This window comes from Monodelphis domestica, chromosome 2 (assembly GCF_027887165.1).
Source record: "Monodelphis domestica isolate mMonDom1 chromosome 2, mMonDom1.pri, whole genome shotgun sequence".
NCBI lineage: Eukaryota > Metazoa > Chordata > Mammalia > Didelphimorphia > Didelphidae > Monodelphis > Monodelphis domestica.
The window spans coordinates 528702109-528714454 of NC_077228.1; the positions used below are offsets into that span (position 1 = coordinate 528702109).

Below are 12346 nucleotides of genomic sequence, written 5' to 3' on the forward strand. Positions count from 1 at the left end.
GACTCCACGACAACCTGAACTGTGGTACAGTTTTCCCACCTTCATTCTCCACTTGTGCCATTGATTTTTTTGACCCTAAACTCAAAACTTTACATTTATGCCTGTTTGACTTCATCTTTTCCACTTGCTGGAATCTCTTTGGATCTCAGGCCCATCATTAGAGGAAGGATCTTGGACTCTGGGTCTCTTGGCATCCTAAGGAGCACCTGGATGAGCATATGGCTACTATATCTCCATTACAATAGCTGCTATTCCTAGAGTGCTTCAGAGTTCTCAAGTATGCAGGCTTCATTAGCCTCTTTTTGTAGAAGGTGACTGAGGTTAAGTGACTTGTCCAAGGTCACAGAGCTAGTAATTATTAAAGGCAGGATTTGTACCTAGCTTCCACTGATCCTTTCTACCATATTACCTTACTGTCAAATGATAACTTGGAGTACACCCTTAATGGACCATTGGCCAGGATGAAGCAGGTGCTCTTCTAGGAACAGTCATCTAAGCAGTTCCTAAACTACATAAAATAAACAATATCTAGTGTGAAATGTGTCTGTTGGATTTGATCTAATTCAAGCCAACAACTCTTAGGGGCCACACTCTGCGCCACCACAGCTTCTGAATTTATGATTTTACAGTTTAGAAGGGCTGACACAATAGTCACAAATAATTACAACACAGTAAGTACAGAACAGAGGCACAAGCACCCCATGGCCACAAAGGTATAGGATCTCGGAGGCCACTGAGTCCAACCTCCTCAATACAGTAGGAAACTGAGGCATGGCAAGGGAAATGACTTGTTAAAGGTCAAATAGCAGAGCCAGGATTCAAACTCAGGCTAGTGAGTCCAAGTTTGGTGCCCTTCCTACTGGGCCCCAATGGCCACCAATTTAATTTGGCAGAACGTGGTGAAATCTTGAGGGTCTTGCTGGAGATATTCATTAAAATTCTTGCTAAAGTGCTTTTTGAGGTAGCAAAGAACTGAAAATTAATGGGATGCCCATCAATTGGGGAATGGCTGAACAAGCTGGGGTATATGACTGGAAGGGAATCGTACATGATAAGAAATGACAAACGGGAAGCTTTCAGAAAAACCTAGAAAGATTTACATGAACTGATTCAGATGGATTTGAGCAGAACCCTAGACAGGCTGAACTGGAGATAATCAACAGAGAGGAGGCACTGGAACAGGGATGGAAAATAGGCTGGCGTGGTTCAGAACCTGAAAGGGGAAGGCTCAGGCGTCTATATTTTGTCCTAGAGGCAACAGCAAGCTACTAGAGTCTAGGAAAAGGGGAATGACAACCAGAACTCTGATGTAGGAAGGGACTCTGACTGTCAAAGGGAGAGACCCATTGGGAGGCTACTGGCCCAATCCAGGGACTTGGGGAGGAGAGTACTACACTTCTGACCACAGAAAGGGGCTACCCCACAAGATAACTGTAGCTTTAAGCGGGGGCCTTTCTGTGGGTTTGTGTGTGTGTAGAGGGGTTTGACTTTAACGATAACTTGAATCCTACATGATTTCGAGCTCTCCCGAGCGCTGGCCTCAGAACCACCTTGAAACAGATGGATTAGACAAGGGCTTTTCCCTCTGCTTTACAGAATAAGCTAAACCTCGTTGTACTCCAGAAGTTACTTGCCTCTAGTCACATAGCTGGAACCAGGATTTGAACTCTGGGCCTCCATCATCAAATCAAGGCTTTTTCCACTGGCTCACCCTGCCCCTCAAGGGACTGCAGTCCAGAGGCAGACTCTGCTGGTCTATATTACCTTGGGAGAACTAACTGAAGTCACTTTTGGGCTTGGGGTGGGAGAGGGTGAGGAATGAGAAGCCTCTAAGGTCTCTTCCAGCCCTAAGTCCAAGAGATGCTGATCCTACGATTCCAGGGACCTTGGCTTCAAGAGTATCACTGAGATGGGCAGCTGGATGGCTCAGTGGATGGAGAGCCAGGCCTAGAGATGGAGGTCCTGGGTTCAAATCTGGTCTCAGATACTTCCTAGTTATGTGACCCTGGGCAAGTCCCTTCACCCCATTGCCTAACCCTTATTGCTCTTCTGCCTTGGAACCAACATGCAGTATCGATTCTAAGACAGAAGGTAAGAGGTTAAAAGAAAAGGCGTCACTGAGGAAGAAGACATGGGAAAGCCAGCCGGCAAAGTCATAGCCACCCTCCTCCCCATGAGCGGGCCAAGAAAACTGAGCCAAAGGAAAGATCCTGGTGGGCACAGAGTGGCAGACATGGAAAAGATGGTGATGATCTTAACAGAGAGTAAGAATAGGATCGAACCAACCCCACACACAGGAACGGAGGCCCCTCCTACGGACATCGCAGAAAACGGCCATCGAGGCGACCTCGGAAGGCGAGAAACAACAAGGGGCTTGAGCACGTGCCGGACGGAAGGGCTGCAGGATGCTGGCTCTGATGCCGCTGCCCACCTCACAGGGCTGCCGGGGGAGAAGCCCTTTGTGAGGTCAGCGTAGATCCCGGCCAAGGCAGGAGGGGGAGGGGAGAAGGGTCTGGAGGTGAGCGCCATGAGACCAGGCTCTGTGGCGCAGCATGCCTCGCCAGGCCACATCTCGGGCCCAGCAGCACTGACTGAAGGACTTTGTTCCCAGGGAAGGGGCAGACAGTCTCCCCTCGCCAGGATGTGCCCCCACGGCCCCTCCTTCTGGGGCTGCTTCCTCTTCCTGTGTCTGGGGAGTACTCTCAGGGAGGGCCAGGGCTCCTCTGTGTTGGACCAGTATGAAGTGGTCCGGCCCCGGCGCTTACCCGTCTCGGGGGCTCTCGACGAACTCTCTTCCAGCGCGACGCCGTATCCCGAGACCCTCCGCTACCTCCTGGGCCTGAGAGGCAACAACTTCACCCTCCACCTCCGCAAAAACAGGCACCTGGTCGGGTCGGACTACACAGAGACCTACACGCTGGCCAACGGCACGGAGGTCACCGCCAAGCCGCCGCCGGGGCACCACTGCTTCTACCAGGGGCACGTGGAAGAGCACCAGAATTCCATGGCCAGCGTGAGCACGTGTCGAGGGATCCGGGGCTTCTTCAAGACCGGCTCCACCGTCCATCTCATTGAGCCTCTGGAGCACCAGAAACACAGCAGCCTCCAGGAGAGAGCCGGCAGCTCCCCGGGGAGACGTAACCTGACCCAGGGGAGACGCGGCGGCGCCCACGAGAGGCACGGCGGCCCCCTGAAGAGGCACGGCACCAACAAGGCCTACAAGAGCAGCCAGGAGAAATCCAGCAACCCCCTTGAGATGTATGGCTTCACTCAGGAAAAGCAGAGCAGCAGCTCGGCCAAGGCCCCGGGCAGCGACCCCGAGAGAATTGGCACGACTCAGGAGCCCCGCAGCAGCGATCAGGGGACCACCGGAAGCCTCCTGGAGGGAGACAACATCTTGTTCGAGAAAGTGAGCCTCACCCAGGGCAAGGCGAGCAGCACGCCGGAAATCCAGGGCCAGAATCGGGAGAAGCCCGGCGGCACCCAGGGGAGGCACGGCTCGAGCCAGGGGCAGCACGAGAGGCACAACGCCTCCCCGAGCAAGCACGGCAGCCACCTTCAGGAGAAAGCCTCCCGGGCGAAGCCCCCCAGGGACCAGGGCAAACACGCCATCTACAGGCAGCGGGGCCTCCAGGAGAAGCAGGGCGCCTGCGGAGTCAGCAAGGTCAGCCTGAAGGGAGAGCTGGAGACCCTGATGGCCGCGGCCAGCAAGCCCCTCAACTGGAAAACCGGGGCCGTCTCCAAGGAGACGCGCTACGTGGAGCTCTTCGTGGTGGTGGACAACACGGAGTACCAGAAGTACAAAAGCCTGAGTACGGTGCGGCAGCGCGTCAAGGAGATCGTCAACCACGTGGACCGCCTGTACCAGGAGATCAACTTCCGCGTGGTCCTGATCGGTCTGGAAATATGGGACCAGGCCGACAAGGCGGCCATCAACTCCAACGTGCACTCGGCCCTGGCCAGCTTTCTGCGCTGGCGGGAAAGCCACCTCATCGGGAAGAAGAGCCACGACAACGCCCAGCTCATCACCGGCGTCAGCTTCGAGGGCACCATCGTGGGCATGGGCAGACTGGCCTCCATGTGCACCGAGGGCTCGGGGGGCGTCAACCACGACTACAGCGAGAACCCCCTGGGAGTGGCCACCAGCGTGGCGCACGAGATGGGCCACAACCTGGGCATGGACCACGACGAAAACGTGCCGGGCTGCCAGTGTGAGGAGGACACGAAGCACGGCGGCTGCATCATGACCGGCGGCTGGAGCATGGTCTTCCCCAGGAAGTTCAGCAGCTGCAGCAAAGAGAACCTGCAGAAGTTCCTCTGGGGGACCATCTTCTCCCCAAGCTGCCTCAACAACTACCCCAACCTGGAGAAGATGAGCGAGGCGCCCGTGTGCGGGAACAAGTTCCTGGAGAGAGGGGAGGAGTGCGACTGCGGCCTGCCCGGGGAGTGCCTGAACCAGTGCTGTAACCCCAACACCTGCAGGCTGGCCAGCGGGGCCCAGTGCACGGAGGGAGAGTGCTGCCAGGCGTGCCAGGTGCTGCCAGCCGGCCAAGTGTGCCGGGAGGCCCAGAACGCCTGTGACCTGACCGAGTTCTGCGACGGGCAGCATCCCAGGTGTCCGGAGAACGTGTACAAGGAGAACGGCAGCCCCTGCTCCGACGGCTACTGCTACAACGGCTCGTGCCCCACCTACAAGCAGCAGTGCCAGGCCCTCTGGGGCCTGCAGGCCGACCTGTCCACGGACAAGTGCTACCTGCTCGAGATGCCCAAGGCATGCACCGAAGCCTTCTACCCCTCCAAGCAGGGCCTCAACAAGTGCGAGTTCCTGTTCTGCTCCCGGCCCAGCAGCCTGCACTCCAGCCGGGAGCTGTGCAGCTTCCTCCTGGGCCACGAGAAGTGCGATCTGGCCATCACCAAGAGCGAGAACAACGACCCCTTCGAGATGGTGGCCACGGGGACCAAGTGCGGCACGGACAAGGTGTGCTTCCAGAAGCAGTGCCGGGACCTCAGCATCTACGGGCCCAAGAACTGCTCCAGCAAGTGCAACGGCCGGGGGGTCTGCAACCACAAGAAGGAGTGCCACTGCCACCCCGGCTGGGCGCCCCCCCTGTGCCAGCAGAAGCTCACCGAGGTGAAACAGAAGGTGGAGTCCTATAGAGCCAGCACCAAGGAGACGTCCAGGCACGCGCTCAACTTGAAAGACCGGAGAGTGCTGGTGGGTGTCCTAGTGGCCTTGGCACTGCTGGCCATACTTGCCATCCTGGTCTTTGTCCTCTACAAGTGGAGATCGGGAAAGGGCCGCAGTGCCTCAAGTCTCTCCCCCACCTATTAGCTACCAGGGGGCATGGTAGGGCATCCTTGAAAAGTCACGGTGGGCATGGGGCTCCGGTGCAGGCGCTGCCGGCCATCCGGCCTGATGTTCAATACCCCCAATCTAAGTTTTTTTCCTGTTTAAAAACTATATCTATACAAATTAAATTTAATATGGTCATACCAACATTGTTCTGTTTGTTTCCTTCTGAACTGCCTTCTCCTCTTTTCTAAGTCTTTAAAAAATGATAAGACAGGGCAGCTGGGTAGCTCAGTGAATGGAGAGCCAGGCCTAGAGACAGGAGGTCCTGGGTTCAGATCTGGCCTCAGACACTTCCCAGCTGGGTGACCCTGGGCAAGTCACTTGACCTCCATTGCCCAGCCCTTACCGCTCTTCTGCCTTGGAACCTACAGGATTGATTCCAAGATGGAAGGCAAGGGTTTTAAATAAAAATAAAATAAAAATGATAAGACTCCATTTGGGGAAATATTATTCTGTTGATCTTATTCTGACAACTTATTCCCGGCCTCCTCACCCCAAAAGCCCTCCTTTGTAACAACCAGATATAGTCAAACAAAACAATTGTACTATATTGGTTGGGTCTCGATATGACTTGTTTTGCACTTACAATCCATCTCCTGGGGTGGGGGGTGGCATCTTTTGGATATAGTCTTTTGGAGTTCTCCTTGGTCACTGCACGGAGAAGAATTGTCCATTCTTCCAGAGTGGACTTGCATTAAAATGTTGGGGCCAAAGGGGGCAGCTAGGTAGCTCAGTGGATTGAGAGCTAGGCCTAGAGATGGGAGGTCCAAATCTGGCCTCAGACACTTCCCAGCTGTGTGATCCTGGGCAAGTCACTTGACCCCCATTGCCTAGCCCTTACCATTCTTCTGCCTTGGAGCCAATACACAGTATTGACTCTAAGATGGAAGATAAGGGTTTAAAAAAAATGTTGGGGTCATTATAGAAATAGTTCCCTGCTTCTACTCTCTTGATGCTGTATCAGTCTTATAAGTCTTCCCAGGTTTCTCTGAATCCTTCTCCCTTCAGTTCTTAGAGCCATAACATTATATTTAGAAACCATAATTTTCCATCATTATCCAACTGATACGCTTTTATTTTGGGGTTTTTAAATTTTATTTTATCTCCCTCAATTTTCTTGACCTTTATTCTTCCGGAAGAACTCTGTAATGATTTTGTATAGTCCCTATAATGTAATCTTTTGGTAACTACCAAAATTAGCATGTATCAGTATGTATAAAAATATTAGCAATTAGTATGGCACTGAATCATAACATTTAGGAAGTATTTTCATTATTATTTATTTCCAGCCTGGAGTCAGAAGACACATCTTCCTGAGTTCAAATCTGGCCTTAGACTTTACTGGCTGTGTGACCATGGGCAAAGCACTTCATCCTGTTTGCCTCAATTTGCTCATCTGTAAAATGAACTGGAGAAGGAAATGGCAAACCCACTCCAGTATCTTTGCCAAGAAACTCCAAAGTGGGGTCAAGAAGAGTCAGACATGACTGAAAAATGACTCAACAACAATCATTTTTATTATATAAGCAAGGCCCAAGCATGAGCAATGAATTTCTTTCCAATTATTTCCCTTCCTTTAATTCTGCAGAGTGTTTTGTAGTCATATTCATGTAATTCCAGTGTATTTTGATAAGTACATTGCTATAATTTATATTCTGCAGTGATGTTGAATTAAATTTTGTTTTCCATCTTTTTTCTGCTGGGCTTTGTTGGTAATGTACAAAACGACGTGATTTTTTAGTTTACTTAACTGTTAATTAAAGTTATTGCTCTGATTACTTTTTAATTAAATTTAAGGTTTTCTGAACAAACTGCTAATATCTACAAAAGTAAGGAATTTTATTTGCCTTTGCTTATTCTCTCACCTTATGTTTCTTGTCTTGTTGTGACGGCTAGTGCTTCTAGAACTATATCATGATATCATGATATATATATGTATATATACATATATATAGTGTGAATCTTAAAATTTCTCAGACTTGTGAATCTTAAAAAATTCTCAGACTCTACCTTAGAACATTTGGTTAAGGCTATTCCCCATTTTAAACAATGGAGGTACTTAGTCAGGAATGTATGTGAGAACTTTCATTACTCCACCCATACTTGGGCATACTTTAGGGGAAGATAAAATTGTAAACTCCTTACTGAACAATGAAAAGCACTTAATCCATACTTATAGTAAGGCAAAAGCCCTTAAGCTGGGTCTATTTTTAGATCTAATACAAAAAGGTGCTAAGTACCTATGAAGGTCAGGCAACTTGCAAACTTGCAAGGGACAAGCTTAACAAAAGAGGTGTGAAGTTTTAGTCTAACCAGAGAAATTGAGAACTAAAAAAGATGTGAATTAAGAATGGTCACTCCTGTGAAAAAGTCTACTGTGATTGGTAGATGTGAAAACTTAGGGGAGGTGACATAGGAGAAAATTCTCTTTAAAAGGAGGTCAGAAAGGCCTCTGGAGAGGATTGAGCCTTGGAAGCTGAAGTGGAGCTTCCTGAGCTAAACTGGAGGGTCTCTCTGAACACTAGAGTCTTGCTGGGACAAAATCTTGTGGTGAGTGATTAAAGACTGACTGATCTCTCTCTTAAGGTTTAAGCCTAGGCTGGCCTAGGCCTTTTCTCATTATTTCCTCTTACTCTCTCTCTCCCTTTCATTAATTCCTTAATTTGTATTAATTAAAATCTCCATAAAACCCAGCTGACTTGGGTATTTCATATTTGGGAATTTTTCCCATGGCAACTACTTTATTTTTGATTTAACTCAAGACGCTGTCTTGAAGCCATATTTTCGCGGTCACAGTTTATGGCAACCACTCTTTTAACTGTAACAATCGATAGATATACTATCAATGATAGTAGTGACAATGGACATTATTCTTTTAGTCCTGCTCTTATTTTAATGCCTCTAGGGTTTCCCCATTCCAGATAATGCGAGCTCTGGGTTCAGATAGATATTGTTTGTCATTAGAAAAGGTCCATTTTATTCCTATGTTTTCCAGGGTTTTTAACATAAAACTGTATTATATTTTGTTTAAAAAAACTTTTCTGTTTTTGATATTGATATGATGTTTTTTAATGGTCATTAATATGATCTATTATGTTTGTTTTCCTAATAATGAACCAACCCTACATACCTGGCATAAATCCAACATGGTAAAGACACTCGGCTAATTTTTGTAAATTTATATAAAATTGGGAGTTAATTGTTTTGAGTCTTCGATAGAATGCAATTGTAAATCCATCTGACCCTTGGTTTGGTTTGGTTTTTCACTTTTAGAGTTTATTTGTACAATTTCTTTCGGACACCAGGTTATTTAAATGTCATGTTATTATATTGCTAATCTGGATATTCTCTATTTTGTAAATATCTATACATTTTGGTTAAATGGTATTTGGGGGTTGACATGTAACTGATTAAAGTGGCTTCTAATAATTTCTCTTCATTTGTTCTGAGTTCTTTTTCATTTTTGATATAAGGAATTTGGTCCCCCTAGCCCTTAATAAACAAATTAGATAATGGTTTGGGTTTTTTTTTTTCCTATAAAAAAGTTCCTCATTTTATAAATTCGACATATTTTTTATTTTGCATTGTAACTTTTTTATGCCTTAGACACAGTCAAGTTTTATAAAGGTGCTATACATAAATGAGAAATATACATATTGTTTTCTATTTCTATTCAATAATCACCATAGTTCTATTGTATCTAACTTTTCTGAAATACTCTTCAAATCCTTAACTTATTTCTTATTTGTCTTTTTGTTAGTTTTGCCAAGGTCTAAAAGGAATACACTGAAGTCCCCCATTGTGATACATTTCTTTATCAGAGATATTTGATACAAAGACATAAAACAAATACAGAAATATTCAACGTAACCTTTACTGATCATGAAGCAATAAAAATGATAATCAACAAAAAGAATTTAAAGAAAGGATTCAAATATAAACGAAGGTAGTCATTTAATCCTTAAAATTAATGGGTCAAAGAACAAAATTTAGAAACCATAGATATTTGCCTAAAAAAAAAAAGATTGAGAAAAACATACTAAAACTTTTTTGAATGTATCCCCAAAAGGTTAAAAAATGGCCAAAGTAGCCCATATAGAGATGTGTGTGTGTAAAGTGCATACATATATACCTTTGTAGATACGTGTGTGTAATATATACACATACATGTGTATGTATATATATGTATACACACACTTTCATCAACAAAAGAAAAAAAAGCAGATCAATGAATTGGGCATCAAACAAACAAACAAACAAACAAAACAACTAGGAAAGCAACAATATTGAAAAGCCATTCTGAAAATCATGGAAAGATTTCCTGTCCCCCAGTTGACTTCCCTTAGCCTAATTGCATTAATTTTGTTCATGCAAAAAGCCTTTCGGTTTCATGTAATTAAATTATTTAATCTTTTGTAATCATCTCTAATCCTTGTTTATTCAAGAGTTTACCTCTTTAAAGATAAATTATCTGCATCTCATTTTTGTGATATAAAATGTATTTAGCAGATTTTAAATGTTTTCAGTTCTCAAATGCTGGGGGCTACATTCAATTATTTTTCATTTTCCCTTGTCCAGTCTATTCCATTGACTTATCTGTTTTTAATCAGTGTCATATCCTAGTTCGAGGTCTAGAAAGGTCTCTTCATTGCTATCTTCCCCTCTATTATTTCCCTTGACGTTCTAGAACTTCTATTCCTCCACATGAAGTATCTGGTCCTTTGGTAGCTTAAGTCATGTATGTAAATTAACTTCAGTAAGTCATTTTTATTTATGGCATGGCTCAGCCACTAGTGGCAAATATTCCTCCAGTTATTAGGTGTCCCCTACTTCTTTAAGGAGATTTTTGTCATTTTGGTTGTACAGTTATTCAGTGTTCTTTTGTTAGGCTGATCCCCAGATATTTTATGTATTTTGTAGCGACTTCCACTTCTATTAATGCCCCTTGGATAGAGGGATTACAATAAAGACGCCATGGTTGAATTTTGTAGGTTCGTTTTTAGCCTGTGATGCTCTATCTATTGCAGTACCATCTGGCTACCCTACCTTCTCTGGTATACTGAATATGTTACTTTTTTCAGAGTTAGGGCAGAGTATAATTGAGAATCTTCAGAGTTCTGCAGGTCTCGAACCCAGGGGCTGCCCCGGGCAGAAGACAGAATACTTTTCTGCCTTTTCCTCCTATGTTTGGGCAAAATGAGTGACTTGTTACTTACTGCAGAGTGAGAAGGGGGGCAGGGAGGCGTGCCAGCAGAGAGAGTCCCTGAAGCAGGAAGAGATGCCAATATGGCTCTTGAGCACAATTCAGCATGTCCAAAACAGAGCCCATTGTCATGTCCCTCAAACATGCCCTCTTCAGAACCTCCTTGTAATTGTCTAGAGCATCACTATTGATCACTCAGGTGTGCCAGCCTGCTGCTATCCCCAATCCCTCACTCCTCCTTGCCTCCCTCCCCCAGGTATAATCTGTGGCCAAGTCTTGTCACTGCTTATACATCAACTCTCATATGTGGGCCTTTCTCTCCACTGACACAACCACTGACATAGCCCAGGACGTCATCCCCCTCTCAAATAGACCCTGGCACAGATTCCAACTTGGTATCCCCATCTCAAGGCTTTTCCTACTTTCATTTCATCCATTCTCCACACTCAAAATTATTCAACTGGAAATAAATTCGGCAACAATGCAGACCAAAGTGATGGATTTGAAGAATAGAGCAAGATGAGACAACAAGAATGAACAGATTTACAAAAATAGCAAAGAAAAAAATCTTACCATTATATTTCATGAAATTATACTGTCATCTCAGATATATTTCAAACTAGGAACAATTTACAAATAAAAGGAATCCATGGATTCCTAATGGGGTAAACCCTAAATGTGATTTACCTAGATATATCACTGACAATTCTAAAGACTACAATGATAAGATGATCTAATAAACAACTCAGGAAAAATAAATAGCAATTAGCATTTCACCAGATTTTTCTGCAATCATGAGAAATAAGAGCAGCAGGAATATGATATGTAAAAAGGTAAAACATGTAAGGGTTAAGGGAAAAATCAGTTTCTAAGGGGAAAGGAAAATATTTTTGAGGCCAAATCTTGACATTTTGCAGCTACTCAGTGGTAATTACTTTATGGAGAGGATGGACCTTAGCAGGCTTGCAGATTCTGCACAGTCTCTGAAACAGATGTGACTCATCCAACAAATGGTGACTGAAGAGTTGTTCTCTTTTAGGATTCAAAGCAACAGTGTCCTTTGGTTAACTACTGAGTGCCTCAGTGAGAGCAGAGAGAGAAAGGAAAGTGAGGAGAGAAGGGTTTCAGCCAGCTGATTTTAAGTATGACAAATAAAGAGAAAAAATGCAAAGAAAGGGGCTTCAGAGAGGCAGTCTTGCCTTAAACAAGGATAACATACTTATTTTTATACCAAATTTTAGAAATGAGAAATATTTTATCACACCATGGAAGAGGATTGGACAAATGAACATCTACAACCTTCATTGAAAATTGGTTAAAATTTTCTCCAAAAAAGATTAATTGATGGATGAAAACATCCCAAGAATAGGCCAGCAATATACTGTCTACAAAAAAATCATGATCTTAAAATAATAGGATGGACTAAATTTTCCCATAATCCACCCTACTGCAAAAAACCTAGAGTTGCAGTGATGACATTTAACAAAACTGAAGCCGAATGAGAAAATTCAGTGTACTGTCTAAACAATCACTCAAACAATAAATATTTATGAAGTACCTACTATGTACCAGGTATGATGGTAAACACTGAGGATAAAAAAAGAGGTAAAAAATAATCCTTTCCCTCAAGGGCTGACAAGATGGCCACTGACAATTATAATCCATCAATATTTAACGCTAATATTTGGTGGCATTTAACCCAAATTTATAAAGTAAAAGTTAACTTTTATATACAAAAAATTAAAATGAAGAATAATAATGGAGAACCAATAATGAGACTCATCCAACTA

At 44.8% G+C, this 12346-nt stretch overlaps 2 protein-coding genes across 6 annotated transcripts in view; one reads left to right on the forward strand and one right to left on the reverse strand.

Annotated features, from left to right (window-relative positions):
* The window catches only part of MAP3K13 (mitogen-activated protein kinase kinase kinase 13), a 210427-nt gene that overhangs the window by 127624 nt on the left and 70457 nt on the right, over positions 1 to 12346 (reverse strand). Inside the window, exon 1 of one of the 5 annotated variants that reach the window (XM_056819877.1) lies at positions 2296 to 2621. The exons of 3 other annotated variants lie outside the window; for them this stretch is intronic. The gene's annotated coding sequence lies outside the window, so the exon portion shown is untranslated. Of the gene's footprint in view, positions 1 to 2286; positions 2622 to 12346 lie in introns of those variants that run through there. One more of the 5 variants, XM_056819875.1, reaches the window with a different exon arrangement.
* On the forward strand, positions 2478 to 5497 carry LOC100027023 (disintegrin and metalloproteinase domain-containing protein 8-like). Its single transcript, XM_007486197.2, has one exon. The coding sequence runs from the start codon at positions 2528 to 2530 to the stop codon at positions 5330 to 5332; it is 2805 nt and encodes a 934-aa protein (XP_007486259.2). The 5' UTR covers positions 2478 to 2527; the 3' UTR covers positions 5333 to 5497.

Coding starts and splice junctions, on each gene's coding strand:
- LOC100027023 (XM_007486197.2), top strand. CDS start 2,528: ATGAGACCAGGCTCTGTGGCGCAGCATGCCTCGCCAGGCCACATCTCG.